Source organism: Charadrius vociferus, unplaced genomic scaffold, assembly GCF_000708025.1.
Source record: "Charadrius vociferus isolate BGI_N301 unplaced genomic scaffold, ASM70802v2 scaffold413, whole genome shotgun sequence".
Taxonomy (NCBI): Eukaryota; Metazoa; Chordata; class Aves; order Charadriiformes; family Charadriidae; genus Charadrius; species Charadrius vociferus.
In genome coordinates, this window is record NW_009647738.1 from 1,425,274 (window position 1) to 1,440,923 (window position 15,650).

At 45.5% G+C, this 15,650-nt stretch overlaps 3 protein-coding genes across 3 annotated transcripts in view; 2 read left to right on the forward strand and 1 right to left on the reverse strand.

The window, feature by feature from the left end:
- On the forward strand, positions 1–8,211 carry LOC104283696 (thiosulfate sulfurtransferase-like; the record flags this gene model as incomplete). The annotated part of the gene is made up of 2 exons (XM_009881907.1): positions 1–448; positions 7,740–8,211. Coding segments are annotated over 2 exons (747 nt in total), but the record flags the coding sequence as incomplete, so codon positions are not given.
- The window catches only part of MPST (mercaptopyruvate sulfurtransferase), an 11,097-nt gene extending 2,570 nt beyond the window's left edge, over positions 1–8,527 (reverse strand). Inside the window, exon 1 of the mRNA XM_009881856.1 lies at positions 8,524–8,527. The gene's annotated coding sequence lies outside the window, so the exon portion shown is untranslated. The remainder of the gene's footprint in view (positions 1–8,523) is intronic.
- Positions 8,528–8,932: 405 nt separating this feature from the next.
- TEX33 (testis expressed 33) lies at positions 8,933–14,829 on the forward strand. The gene is made up of 7 exons (XM_009881908.1): positions 8,933–8,941; positions 11,159–11,234; positions 11,888–12,006; positions 12,244–12,531; positions 13,057–13,201; positions 14,424–14,534; positions 14,744–14,829. The coding sequence occupies exons 1-7, from the start codon at positions 8,933–8,935 to the stop codon at positions 14,827–14,829; spliced, it is 834 nt and encodes a 277-aa protein (XP_009880210.1).
- The last annotated feature ends 821 nt before the right edge of the window (positions 14,830–15,650 follow it).

Below are 15,650 nucleotides of genomic sequence, written 5' to 3' on the forward strand. Positions count from 1 at the left end.
ATACTGGACGCCTCCTGGTACCCGCCGCAGGAGCGAAACGCCCGGCAGGAGTTCAAGGAGAGGCACATCCCCGGGGCGTCCTTCTTCGACATTGAGGAGTGCAGGGGACCAGTCCCCCCTTACGACTTCATGCTGCCCAGCGAGTCCCACTTTGCCGACTACGTGGGACGCCTGGGGGTCAGCAATGACACCCACGTGGTGGTGTACGACGGGGACGAGCTGGGCACCTTCTACGCCCCCCGCGCCTGGTGGATGTTCCGGGCCTTCGGGCACAAGGAGGTCTCCGTCCTGAACGGCGGCTTCAAGAACTGGGTGAAGGAGGGCGCCCCTGGCACAGCGGAAAAAATGAAGACCTTTGAGGAGATGATCCAGAACGTGGGGTCCCTGCGGTTCCAGGTGGTGGATTCCCGCCCCGAGGGCCGGTTCCGGGGGACCGAGCTGGACCAAGGTAATGGAGGTGGGAACAGCACCCACCGCCTGCAGCAGAGCGGGATGAGTGTCAATGCTAGTCCAGGCGTCCCAGCTCCTCCCAGCCAGAAAACAGATTTTCCTAACGTACAGGCATGCCTCAGCCTAACTCATTCATTTACCTTAAGGGGTCCGCAGTTGAGCGTTCGGATCCCAGTGTCCTTGCAGGTTGCTTTTCTTGTAGCTAGTTGTAAAGCAGCAGTAGAAAATAGCAGGAAAGTGCTGCAGTCAGTTGGCTGCAGGATCCGCCATCCCACACCCTGCAGAAGTTAATCAGACAGAATGCAAACAAGGGAGAGGAGAGGTCCCAGGGGTTTTGTTCAGGGTCCTATCTAACACAAGCAGACACAGACAAGCTATCAGTATTCATACAGGCACCTCTCACCATAATGAATACACCACTAAAAGCCAAGGTTTTAGGCAATAGAATAACCCAAGGGACATTTTCCTTCTTGCTCTGGTTCCTAGCAAATAGACAACTTGCTTGAGCTGATCTTTGTCCTTTTGCTCTCTGCTGTTAAATCTAACAAGCTTAAGTAAGAAAAGCCCCAAACCCTTCCCAAATGTATGGGCTGTGAACCTCTCTCTTTTGGATGCCCCCAGTAACAGGAATAAAAATTTATTTTGTTACCTCAGTCAAACACTGGACGTGCAAGCAGCAAGGGTGGGAGAAGTCCTGTGCCGTGAGGACAGCTGGTACAGCCATGTGCCTGGAATGAAATTCAGGTTGGTTGTTAAAGGAGGCCCATCCTGTGTCATTTAAGCCTTGGTATATCCCACAATAACCTCTCCTCTGAAAGGCAATCACATAAATGGTTTAAAAAGAAATGCAGAATTTCAAAAACAGCACAGAAAAGCTCAGCAACAGTCGTTGGGTCTGAGTCGAGGTCCATGCTGCAGGAGCAGGCATGGCGCAGCCTTTTGTGGTCCTGAAACCATGCTGCGCTGCTGCCTCACCTGCAGGTTGTCATTCTGTTCTGGCTGTTTTCTGATGTGTGTGCTGCTGTACAGCCATTGAGTGTGACATGGTGTTCTGAAATAAATTCCTGCATCCAAACCTCAGGAGCATTTAGCTGTAAATGGCTTTGTACACATGGTTTGCCTAAGTGCCTACAGTGAGCCCCCCCAAACACACTCAGACTGTGCAAGGCAGCACGGAAGGTGAGAAAGGTAATGGGAGTGACAGAAGAGGCTGTTGCAGGGAGAGAGGGGGAGTTAGGCTTATCGCTCATTCTGTTTCTTCGCCTACTGCAGCCCATCAAAGTGAAGGTTGAATTTTAACCTCAAGACGTGAATAAAATGCTTCTTGCTGGGAGCTGGTGGATTTTGTGTTCTCTTTCACAAAGTGGGAGTTGTCATCAGGTGACAAATACTGCAGCCCCTGACAGCGTCTTGAAAACAGATTTTTCCTTTGAAATGAGTCAGCACGGAACAGTTTATTTGTGGTGGTCCAGTTTTGCTTCCCACAGCAGATCCATCAGGATAAGCACTCCAGCTGCAGCTGCTCATTCCACAGGAGCTTGACAGCCTTCTGAACTAGGCCGGCCAGTAGCTATGCTACAGCCAGCACCTAAAAGAGCAATTTGAAATCAGTGCTGATTAATTACAGGGGTCATCCAATCAGGGAGGAGAAACTTTGCCTGCAATTTAGAGAAGAAAAATGGTCTTGAGGTTAAGGAACTTGCTGTGTTCTCAGGTGATTTCAGTTTAATTATTGCCTCAGCTCTTGACTTCCTAATTAAGTCAATTAATCTCTCCAGTTCCATGAACTCCATCTCTAGAAGAGGCTAATTTCAGCTGACTCTTTTGCCTCTTCAGTTTTTCAGTTCCTTGTGGTAAGAATTAGTTGTCTCTGTTTTATTTTTATGCAGTAGCTACCTTGCTGGGGTTTAAACCTCTGTAGAGCATGAGATAAGCCATAACACATGGCTAATGTTTCAGTGTTGGGAGATATTTACCCAGGTTGCCAGGATGGAGAAAGATGGACGGTGTTTTTACAGGCCGTGTCTCATCGGTCTTAAATGCAAGTATTGCTTTGGGTGAAAAAGCTTGGATGCGCATGTGTGGTGTGCAAGATAAGCCCATCAGATGTGCAGCTCTGACCTGTGTGCTGAGCGGTTAAAGGTGTCCCTGCACAGAGCTGTGTTTCTGAAGGAACGAGCAGCTCAGGTCTGCTCACTAGCTGTGGTCGGCAATGGCCCAACCAGGTTCTGCAAGGACCTCCTTACTCAGGTGCTGTAGGGTGAAGGTCTGTGGAACCAGCCTGAACTGAGGCAATCCCAGGCAATCCAGGGGCCGATAATGAATATAATTACACGATGGTTACCAGTGCTGATTCTCTCTGAGTATTGGGCACTGAAAACTGAGGAATAAGAATTTTATTTTAACAAATGCATACAGAAAAGTTGTGGATTTCTGAATTCTTTTGCAGACACCTGAGAAAAGAGGGAAAAGTTGCCAGACAAGAAATCCGTCACCTAAAAAAAGAAAGCAAACCCAAAGTCGTTTCATGAGCTTCCAACTATTTTTCTTCTCATTCTCACCCCTTGGGTAATCCTTGTCTCCTTTGCGCATACACAGCTCTTAAGGTTTTGCCCATTTTCGCAGCTCTCAGTCCTCCCTGCCCCAAACATAAAGATTTTGCTCAGCTTGAATGTTCAGTGGCAGTGAGAATGTAATGTTGCTGCTTCTGCTCTCTCCTCTCCAAGTAGAGCTGGGAGCGGACTGGCTCTACTTTCACCATGAAGTGATACTCAAGGCACAACATGGAGACCGAGAGACTTTGTATCAAAGTCTGTTTCAACCCAGAGGAACCTACAATCCAAAGCTGTCCATCTGGGTGATGAGACTGATAAACATCGGCTGCCAGAATTAGCACCGTGGCCCTGCTGGTTCTTAGAGTTGTCTCTTCTGGCTGTATACACATGCAGTATGTTGGCATTGGTGGCAAAGGCCTGTTGATCTGACTGTGAGGACCAAGCCTAGAGTGTTCCTTCCAGTGAGTTCACGTAGATTAGGTGAGATCACTAATGGTCCCTTCTGAGGCATACAATTTGAATGGAAGAGAGAGATAACAAAGGAGGCGTTTGGAAAGGAGTAGCTATCTGCAGCCAGCCAGCTCCAAGACCACAGGGAGTTAAATGTGGACATGGCACATCTTTTATCTTTTTGACGTTAAGAAATTACATCTGGAGCTTTCATCGCAAAGGGGAAGGCTAGAGAGAAGGGGCCGTAGTCTCAGCTAGATAAATAGCCAATGAAAAAATATATATTTAAGCAGAGAATATTAACAGATGTGGAAAAGGGGATTAAGCAGTGAAGAAGATAACATATTACAGGTTACAAATTGTGAGGGAGGATTGCCAGAAGCCAAGCTGAGTGAGTCTTGGCAAAAGGAATTAAATAACAAAAACTGCTGGAGCAAAGTGAATAAAAAGAGAACAAGGGGAGAAGGAATAAATAGGGTTGCTATGCAGTTAGCAGGGGTTCCAGATGAAAGATTATTTGTGTACAGCCTCAGAATTATACTGAGTCTGTGCTACCGGTTTGTTTTTTTTCTTGTGAGGATAAGTCTGTAGAGTAGGTTGAGGGGTAGCAAGAAGAAGGGGAAAGAAGTGGAAATGATCACTTCTAAAGAGGGACTATAACTAAAAGATATCCATGTGCTCAGATCTGCGAGGCAGATGATCTCCGTCCCAAATACGTGTCAAAAATCATTTATGTGACATTGCAACTCCATGAGGCAAGAATTTAATAAATTTAATCAGAACGTGGTTCTGTAGGACAAAAAGACTAGCAAAGTTTGTATTTGTATTTAGGATAGGAGGTACAACACAACCTAGGCAGCTGTTGATCTATTATCATAACATGGATGGACTGGAAGGCTTTCAAAAAAGTCTTCAAGAAAAGTTATTTGAAATGATGGCAAAATTGAATAAAATACCTTGGTAAACTTGCACTGCGGCTGAGGGCTGTTTCCTTGCCAACAGAATTGATTTGCCAGATAAGACAAATGGGAACATGCATGCCTGGAAGTTATGTCTGATCTTTTCTTCCAGCCATTGGAAGCACCTACAAGGTAGACTTGTTCCATTTGGACTTCATTAATACTTTAAACATAATATTAGAGGGGCAATTATTAGTTCAATGTGAGAAAAGGGCAAATAGCACAAGTACTATTAGATTCCCAAAAAACTCACTTAAAGGGAGATAAGAATAGCTTGTGCTGAAAGCAGATCTGTGGGGCTGGAAGTTGCCATCGTGGTCCCATCATTATGCTTCTATGTTTTATTTCATATTGTTCTGAATCATCAAAGCACTGAAAATAGGGGGTTGCTGCTGAAATGTGCTTCTGGCCACAGCCTTGGGAAGGTTTAAACGATCACACGGGGAGTATTTGTGTGAGGTACCACCTGCAGTGATAGAAGTGACAGGAAATATAATGCTAGAGAGCAAGGTTGGATGCTTAGTAGCCTGAAATATGTAATTCATAGAATCATAGAATTATCTAGGTTGGAAGGGACCTTTAAGATCATTGAGTCCAACCATCAACCTGACACTGGCAAAACCACCACTAAACCATGTCCCTAAGCACCATGTCTACCCGTTTTTAAATACCTCCAGGGGTGGTGATCCCACCACTTCCCTGGGCAGCCTATTCCAATGTTTGATAACCCTTTCGGTGAAAAAAATTTTCCTAATATCCATCTAAACCTCCCCTGGTGCCACTTGAGGCCAGTTCCTCTTGTCCTATTGATTGTTACTTGGGAGAAGACACCGACCCCCACCTCTCTGCAACCTCCTTTCAGGTAGTTTCTAAGGGTGACTTTGTGAATGTGGTGTGGAGTATGCTCTCTGTCGTATGAGGCAGGGCAGATGTATCCTCTCCACTGTTCAGATCCCAGCTGCATCCAGCCTTGCCTTCCAGTCCTGTGTTTCTCTGCTCTTGTCCTAGCAGAGAGAGAGCTGATAAAACTTCCTCAATCACTCAAGAGCACTTCTTAGGCAGTCCAAGGGCTTGTGGTTGTGCAATGTCAGCTCTTTCTTTCAGTGGAACACCCACGTACATGAGTAAATGCAGTTTCTACAGAATTCCCCATCTTTCACTTGCAGAGTGCAAGCACTGGTCTCCGACTCCAACAGACTTTTGAATCTCTGGAGCAAGGAAGTCTCCCTATAGATGAAAGTCAAAAATGCTCTAAAATGTGACTCTGCTTTTCAGATCTCAGCTCCTAACTGAACAGTTGTTTAAAGGTGGTGAGTGTACGTCACAGCAGTCTGCAATAGAGAGGGGTACAAACCTACCTATTTTAAGATGTGTGAACATTCTAGAAAAGTGACCATGACCATCGGGCCTGGGACACCTAAGAACTGAATCGATAGCCCAGCAAGCTTGTTTGAGCAAGAGCTGGCCCTTCTAGATCAGCTCCCAGGACTTCTTGATCTCAGTACACTTCCCAGTGCCCCAGGATGGTGTGAGAGCATTGTTCTGTGGCTCACAAACTTGTCTGTATTGGGGTAATCACCAGTACTACAGCCGAGCCTTGCAGAAAACCCTTCCCAAATAACAGGCTCAGGACCATTCACTCTGTAGGAAAGCAGTAGCCTAACCCAGGCATTTAAGTCTCTCCAGTAGGAAGCTCTGCAGTCTGAGAACTACAAATAAGGTTTTCTCACACTCATTTTTGTATTATTTTTGTTTCCTCTCTGTCATACAGGCACTATATTAATCAGTGTGGGTTCTGCCGTTCTCTGTGCTGAAGTGGTGAACTGTTGTTTTCTGGAACTGGAAAATATGTGGTGAAAGCATCAGTCCAAAACACTGTCCTTTTTTTTAAAAAAAAAATGTTAGTCCCTCCAGAAGTCAGCAGGTTTTTTCCCTGACCTCTCCCTGTAATGCTGAACAGTTCTGAAGGATGCATGAGGTGACGACTAGACAGCAGTGCCAGATTTCTAAGGAACTCAGGGAGGATGAACCAAGAAACAAAGAGGGTCCATCTGGAACAGGGAGAGATCTTGTGAAGCTGACTCAGGGTTTTCTTTAGGCTCTCATTCTTTGTCCAGCAGAGCAAAAATCGCCTCCTCAATACCAAGCCAAAACCTTGTTTTCTCCTTATTACATATCTCATCATGACATGACATCACTCTGCCTGAGCGATAAAACTGTCATGATGATGTGTGATGTCAATCTCTGACTAGGTATACTTTAAACATTTGACTGTGACAAAGGTTCCCTGCCCCAGTCTCTCCCATCTCCTGAGATCAGTTACCCTGATGACTTAGGCAAGGGGAAAGCTGTCAGTAAAACAGATTACTCTTTATGTGACTTTCCCAGGGCTCTCTCGTTAGAAGTTCAAACCTAGCAAGGAACCATTCCCTAAAATGCGTTTCCAACGTAATATATGTTTCCTGCTCCAACGAGGCTTGATCCAAAGCCTCTCAAAGTCAGTGGAAAAGCTTCCATTGAGTGTATTGGACTTCGATTAAGCCTATAGTGACAGAGTTTGAGTTTCAAGGGCCTGATGAAAATCTTATCCGTTACGTTTTTTAATCTGTTTCTCTCTAAAGACCTTGTTCTTGAGATGCAACTTTCAGCTTGCCTGAACTGGTCAGTTACACCAGTAGAAAAACAGAACCCATGCTGATTTCGTCCATGGAGTGGATAAAAAGTGATACAAAATCTAAATTCTCATTTCTCTGACCCCATTGCCCCAGGACAGCTGCCTAAGCAGTAATGTGGCTGAATTTAAGGTGGCTTTACTTCTCTGAAATATTATTTTAAGGTGACACAGGAATAAACTGTGAACAGATAACTAGTTTCGCAAATTCCGCATACAAGCCACACTTCTGGCTTCTGAAAGCTGTGTCTCTACACACTGCTGGCATATTTGGGGAAGGTCAGAAATGCACTGCTGCATTCCTCTCTACACAGATCCCCCTAATGCCTTTGTTAGGCTCTTTTCTGTGGTGGTTCTTTGATTCTTGTCACGTCTAGGGCTTCTTCAGGTTCCTACCTCTCATTGCTTTCAGGGGGAAATAGTTCGCTAAATATTCTGGATGATTTCACTTCAGCAAAGCTGAATAACCTTTTCCCTCCCCTTTTCAGCCCCATAGTGCTTTTTATCTTCATCATCACCTGAAACAATTTTGTATCTTGGAGAGAGTGGGAGTATCTGCAGTGATGTCTCTTTAATGTCTCTTTTGTAGGTGTCTTTCATCACCTACGTTAATGTCTCCTTGCTCATGTTTCCTTTTCTTGTTCACTCTTGCAGGGCTGGAATCTGGTCACATCCCTGGTTCTGTGAACATACCCTTCCGCTCATTCCTAACAGAAACTGGCCATGAGAAGAGTATTGAGGAGATCCAACAAATATTCCGTGAGAAGAAAGTGGATCTCTCAAAGCCACTGACAGCCACGTGCCGCAAAGGTGTCACAGCATGTCACATTGCCTTGGCAGCCTACCTGTGCGGCAAGCGTGATGTGGCTGTTTATGATGGTTCCTGGTCAGAGTGGTTCCACCGTGCCCCACCTCGCTACAAGGTCTCTGAGTTGAAGCGCAGCAAGGCCTAGAGGGAGAGTTGTTTCTTGGGCAATGAGATCTACCAGGTGTCTCCAGCCCAGGGTACAGAAAAAGGGAGGAGGTGGAAGTAAAGAAAAAATATACTGATTCATATTTTGCCAATTTTTCTAAGAACGATAAGTAGCTTTCTGTCTATCTTTCAGTTTCTCACAATGAATAAAATCTGCTTCTAAGATGATGCATCTGTGAATATTTCTAATTCTTCCCTGTTGCCTATGACCTGCTTGTGCTGGGTGGTAGAAGCAGCTCTGCAACATGAAGGAGACTTGCAGTCTTCCCTGGAGACTTGCAGAAATTCCAGTGGCCTGGTGAGAGCTCACATCCATGGTGGAGTAGAACGGATGAGAAGTCCAGGGCTAAAATAAAGCACTGGGTACTGGGCACAGGAGGGCCAATCTGTTCTCCTGTCATTGCCTCAATGTAGGACCTTTTGCCAGCCCACTAACTCCCCTTTTCTAATATGGAAAATGGGGACACCTTCCTCTGCCTCTCTGATGGGGGTCAGTGAGCTCATGTGAAGCATTTGGAGATGCTAGAAGATCCAGTTCTGCTGAAATGCAGTCTTGTTGATTATCATGACGGTGTTATGAAAGTCTCCAAGAAATCCTATGTATGTGATGAGATCTGGGCACAGGTGTTTCATGAGACATTAGCCTTTTACTGTCCTCCTTGTTTGTGTTTTTGTTTTGGGTTTTTTTTGATCAGCTAGGATGACCCTGATCTCTGCCATGTTTCTTCTGGTTCCCATGGAGATCACAGCTCATAGAGGGAGGGTTGTTCCCTAGCAACCGTCTCTGCTCTTCAGCCTTCATCCCACCTCCATTCCTGGATTTCAGACTTGCCTGCTTGCTTGTACAAATCACTGTGTCACCACATCAGGGATCATGGACCAGGTGAGAGAGGTAGTTATGGAAAAGGATTTGCCTTTTGTTAAGTGCTGGATCTTTTCTCTCTGTTTTGTTGTTTGTTTTTTTTTTAATAAAAATAACTATAAAAGATCCATTTTGACACCCATGGGGCTTCTCAGGTCTGGAAAATCACTGAAATCTCAAATTTTGAGGGCTTGGCCAGATGTTCAAGGCATATGAGAACATTCTTGACCACATCTGGTGGCTGGCGAGAATGGCATACCAATTGCTACACCTGTCTGAGGATGTTCATCTTCTGCCTGGGAAAGACAGCTCCCTCTTTCCTCCGTGGCTGCATGAAGTCAGGAAAGTCAGAGCGTTAGGCTGTGCTAAACATACACATTTTTGGAGGGGTTTCATGTAGAAAAAAAGACCAAGTTTAATAATTTTTAGCTCTTTGATCAAGATAGTCTTTTCTGGTATGTCATAAGTTGTCCCTCACAGAATTGGCTTAGCAAAGGAGTAAGTAGAGATAGTTCTGTGGCTTCTGTTATCCAGGAAGATGGTCAAATGACCTTCAAATCCTTCTTGGTGTCAAGGTGTAGGAGTCTCAGAGTGGTGCTTTGACTTTGGACCTTCAGGCTCAGAAGTAAAATGAACAATATGCAATAACAGTAACATCATATATAGTTACAAACTAGAAAGTTGGAACAGTTTCAGGCTTCAGCGTCATTTTGTCCAGGAGGAAGCGGGGAAATGAAAGTTATCAGTGAACAGGATTTGGGAAATGGGCACATTGCCTCATTACACAGGAATTCTGCTTCATTGGAAGAAATGGGAGAAGAGGAATTTATACAACAGCAAACTGGAAAGTTCTTTCCACTGAATATAGTAATAATAACAAACAGACATGGTTTTGTTTTAAGTAGGAGGTGGGAGTTAACACAGGAGTTTATTTAGCAACCCAGATTCCTGCACTTTGATCATGTGTAAATGTTTGGCTCTTCTTTAAAAAGAATGAAAAGCAATACAGAAAAGAAGCAGATCCTGCCCTGTGAGCCAGGACTGGCTTCCTCTCTTAGTCTCTGGTGGCCCTGTTCTTTTTGTGGGAGACTTTCTGTCTCTTAACACATTTGCAGAGCACACAGCACTGACTCCTGGAGTCTGATTGATACAGTAACTTCAGCTTTGGGACCCCAATGTTGTAGCAGAAATGCTGCTGCAAAGTACTGGCACGGTGTAAAACAAGCTGCCGTTTTACAATTAAGTCGGCCCTGGTGAGTTAACTTTGAAGCGGTAGGCTTCCTGCCCCGTTGGCAATTGTGTCTTCGTTCCAGTAACTACCCTCAAGAGCAGAAAATAAACATGTATGTCACGTCATGAGCTAATTCGACCAACGCAAATGTATATCCCTACCTGATCCAGATCCCATTTGTACTGCTGCTGGTGCCAGCGGGTTCACAATGGCCATACTCACCACCGTGGGCCATGGCTCCAGTTGTAACCTGTCACAGGTTTCACGGGGCCTGTAGGGTCCCGCTGGGATGAGGAGCACAGACCATCAGCAGGACACGGCTGAGGGTTACACACAGACATTCCCTCTGCAGGAAAGGCATGAGCTTCCTCCTAGTGCAGGAGGCAGTTTGCCAAGACTGGGGGTTGGATCAGTCCCATCAGCAGGACTAGCAAAGCGAAACAGGAGATAGTCTGTGCCAGAACCAGGGAAGAAACCCTGTTTCCAGCCTGTCTCCCTTCCTTTGCATAGCCGGCACTGCACAGGCATTTCATGTTCATCACCTCTTCTCCCCATTTTTCTGGCCCTACTTTAATGCACCGAAGGAAGGAGATATTGTAATTGTACAACGCATGACAGGTCTGACATCTCTAGGTGCTTCAAAATTAAAAAAAAAGACATTTTCACTGAAGTTTTTTTTTCCATTTTGGCTTGGGTCTGTACCACTGCCTGTGAAAACTCTTGCAGCTCAGTATTCCCCAGAGGCACTTGTTGGCCATGTCCTAGGCAGGCTGTTCCGTGTGAGCTGTTAATGTGAAATCCTGTAGGACTTACGTGCTTTTTTAATCTGAGAGGATAATGAGTTGTAGGACCAACCACGCAGCCAGGCAGGGACAGCTCTATCTTGATCTGGAAAGGTGTAATATACATTTGTGTGAGAATAATCTATGTTATCTAAAGATGAGCAGGGCCACCGTCCCCTTCCTTCCCTTCTCTGAGCCTGACACAGCCTTTGTTTCTCTTCCAAGGGTGTGGTAGAGGTTCCAGCTTCCCTTACACCTGATGTGGCAGGAAGAAACTATGTGCTGGCAAACGGTACTTCAGGTAAGCAAGATGACAGAGAAGCTGTTCCTTCTCCAGAGCTTGCTTTGCAGTACAGGTTGTGAGAGTCTGTGTCATTCCTTCTCTCCTTTCATGCCGTCCAGATTTGCATGTACCTCTGTGAGTGAAAACTACTCGGGCAGGGATATCATGTCCCATAGGCTGATGGATTAAAATCCCCCCACCCCGAGAGTGTCTTCCTCCACTGGTGGACTTGTCTCACTACCTTCCTGCTCAAGCACAATAAGCCACTGATGTGCTGTAAACTCATCAGCAAATACCCATGAGCCACAGAGACTACAAGTGCATGTTCATGAGAGTGGTCATGGGTTGGAGGGGCCTCTACACGTGAGAAAACACAGACCTTTGTGTGCATGTTTGACCACAAGATTTTTATTTCCGCACTTCTGTGCATGTTCATCTCTCAAGAGCATTTAAGACTCCTCAGGAACCTTCACCTAGTTCAGTAGGAAGATTGATATAATGCTGCTAGGTTGTTTTTTTCTCTTTTCTTTCCCTCTTTGAGACTTTCAATGTTTCTTTTGTTGTCCGACAATGACACAATGACATGTCCGGTTGTTTCCAGCTCCATTTACAGTACCACCTGTTGTCAAAACAGTATCAAATTCATTTAGCTATTATTTTTGTCTTTTAAGTGGGACCTGAGAAACAGAAAAAGGAGCATCTTCCAGAAGCATGTCCCACCAGTCAGAGAATATCCCAAAGGAGCTCCAGCAGTGCCTTCTGGAAGATCTCCAAGGGCCCAGTGGCTCAGGTAACAGCAAGGAATTCCACATCTATTAAATCCCAGGCATGTCCTTCTGCAAAGTGTGTTCAAAGTAAAAACCAGAGCAAACAGAGTCTCCAGGCCAGAACTCCCCACACACAGAGTCTTCATTCAAGAGGACTTGAAGAGGAAAGAGAAGATACTTCTCCCACCAAAGACCCAATAGTGGGGCATGAGCTAAGAAGGAGGAACAGCACTTACCACCTGTCTGCAATATTCATGCAGAGGAAGGCAGAAGACACCAAATCCATCTCAAATGTCAAAGAACCAGTAGCAGGCCAGCACCAGATGCCAAGGTCTAGAGGGCCTGGATCTTCCCGAAAGACCATCAAAGCCAGCTGTGAAAAATCCAAGGAGACCTGTGGCAGATTAAGTGCCAAAGAGTCCTCAGCATCATTAGGGCCAGATATGAAAGCAGAATGGAAGCTCCTTCTGGAGGACAAAGAAAGCTTGATCCATGCCAACAACAAATATAAATTTGCCAGTGCAGCTGAGCTTACCAGTGGTGAAGAGGTATTGGAGGAAGCTATTTCATCTATCCTTTGTGGCAGGTTGAAGGCTGTTTTTATGGTGTAGCAGGGGGCTGAGCAGGTGGGATATTAGCAGTATATTAGCCATTTCTAGAAGACATGTAGAGAGATGGATTTGGGCTTCACACTACGAGGAAGAGACACGTTCCACAGATACAGATAGCCTTTCCCATGCCTTTTTTTAGTTTTGTTTTTCCATCCTCCTTTCGTTCATAAGGTTCCTGTAGCCAGGCAGAGCTCCAACTCAGCAAGGCAAACCAATGTGGTACCAGGACCCAGTCCAGGGCCCAACACCATCATCCCTTTCTAATTCCCCCCCTTGTTACCAGTCCTAGTTGTCCCATGCAATTACAATGCCTACAGAAGCCGCTGAGGGAGACTCAAGGACAGACCCAGGTCCCAGGGATTAGTCATAGCTCAAAGACCTATGCAGGGGTGGAACTGCCAGGAGTTTGCTGCATTTAGGGAACGTGGACTGACAGTGGTTCCTTGTTGTTCATGTTTTCAGGAACGGCGAGCTCTGTGCGAGGCAGCATTAATCATGGGACAGAAAAGACTCAGCGACCGTACTAAAATGCTAAACCCCTTGAACTCTACATCTTTTGCTGATTACAACCAGCTGGGTTTTAATCTGAGATCAAACATCTTCCAAGGTGAGGGGACACACGTACCTATGCTTGACCTTCAAAGCTGGTTCCATCTACACTTTGCCTAGGCTCAGGGCAGCAACCCTTCTTTGGGTAGAGATCTGACTGTAGGTGATCCTTACTTTCTCCTCTTATTCTTTCTATCCACAGTCACTGCTTTTCCAGGGTGTGGAAGTGAAATCTAGAGCCTCCCTTTGTATGTATTCTATTCCTTTCTTTTCTCTTCTTTTCTCTTTCACTCTTTTTTTTTTTTTTTCCCCAAGATGTGACCAGTGAAGGTGTATCATGACCCCTGTCCTCTGTGTTCAGAGCTGTCCAAATGGAAAACATTTGCAATTCAAGGTCCTCTGTCAGTCCCAAGTTATCTCCAGTTACAATACTGATTTTATTTCTCTTCAAGACCTTTAGAGATGTGGGGCTCTGAAATGTCTTCCCTGAACATCTGTTTCCAAGGTACCCAGGGATCCCTCCATCTAAGCAAATATTGGGAAGTAAGCATTCATCCCATTCTTGTTAACATCACATCCGAAAAACTTGGAAATAACTGTCTTTGATTCCAGTTTCTGGTGTGCCAACACGAGACAGATTTCTTTTCCTTATACAGTACGTTCCATGACAAGACCTTGCTGTATTGAAGACTGCATTGTCCTGGGTTTGTGCAGTCACACAGAAAGAAAGGACATCTTTCCCCAGGGAGCTCAAAATCATTATTGTCAAGGAATGGGTACAATAAAAAGGAAGGTGAAGAGCAAAGGATGAGAGATTAAAATAAAGCCCCCTCTAACGGCTAAGAGTCAAGAGGGGATAAAAAGAGAAGTCACAGTTGGGAACTATTTGTTAAGTGTGGTGGCTAGAAAAGGAGCTCAAGAAGGCCTGGAGTGGTAAGATGGTGCTTTTTGTGGAGCTGTGCTGCTGAATAGGAAGTTAGTCACATGAATGAGGGGATTCAACAGGAGATAAGTGGGCACTTGACTAAGGAAAGGGCACTGGGATACAAATAAAGATGATACCTTGCTACTTGAGGATGAAAAGCAGATAAATTGGCAAAGACTAGCTCCCTCCTGGGTGATGATGAAGCTATTATTCAGCACCTAGCCACACACCTGATCAAAGTCAATGTGTGCCTTTTCTTGAGCCCTTGAAACTGCTGGTGGTGCTCTCCTGCTCAATCCCAGGACTGCAGTAGGGTGATTTCTGCATACAGTTCCTTATTTGCTGTTCCTTGCAGGTGGCCCACTGGAGAGCCGAAGCTTGATGAAAGATTCCTATACCCCTGATATAATTCAGAAGGTAGTCAGGGATCCCAAGAACTGGCATGGAAGGAGGACTGATGAGCTAGGTATGGCTTCCACCTGGAAAAGTACATTGCTGAATTCCTGAGATTTGGCCTGCTTCTGCCAAGGAGAATGGATGGGTTTGGGCAAAGGTGCGGGGGGACTAAAAATTGGCATTTTCAGAAGAGAGAAGCTCTACATCTAGAAAAATCCTTGAAGGATAATAGTATTAGAAGGGAGGCTGTAACTGAACTGTGATTTGCCTTCTTTTCAGGGAAATGGCATCAGAAAAATGCCCTAAATCTAAACCTGCAGAAAGCATTGGAGGACAAATATGGGAAGAAAAAAGGCAAGCCTTAAAAGATGAAGGTTGAGGATTGGAGGGCATTCAACGAGGGATCTTTTTCCTCAGCCGTCTAATAAACTTCCAGATAAAGCACGAACCCATTGCTTGCTAGTTGTCAACAGCAGATTTGTTGCTGGGGCTGTCTTCCCCTCACAATTAGAGTGTCTTCGGGGAGAGCAATGCAAGATAAATCCTAACGTGAATACAAAAAATATCACTTTGTTAGTCACGGGTAAGGTGGGTCTGATTACTGTGTGGGACGCACACCCTTGCAGAGAGATGTGGTGGTGAGAGGAGGCCTTACAGAAATTCATCTGCTCAGCACATGAGGTGGAGTAGGACCTGTGAGCAGTGTAAGATGGGGGTGGTGGTGGTGTGCATGCGTGCGTGTGTATGCAAACTCGTGTTTGCTAGAAGATTCATGGTACTTTGACAGCTGCCCAAACAGTCCAGCGAGAAGTACAGAGGATGCACTGGGAATGAACCAGGGTTGCCCAAAGACCTGAATGCTGCCCACCTCTCCCCACACTGAAGGCTGTAAAACTGCCACTCGGGGAAGCTTCAGAGCTGCGTGTACATACCAGCTCGACACACCAAGTGCAGAACCAGCTCCCTTCTGAGATGAATTTAGGCTGTCTTGCCAGAAAGACACCAAAGAATGTCCACTCAATAGCCTGGGCACAACGCCATATGATTGGCACCAGATGCCTACATAGGGCAGGACAGGAGGGTTCTCTGCCCACCACTCCAGTTTTGTTGTTACATATGCCACATGGAGGATTTTGGGGAAAGCTCTTACCTTGGCGGGGAGCAGTAGTAATGTGTGAAAACAAAT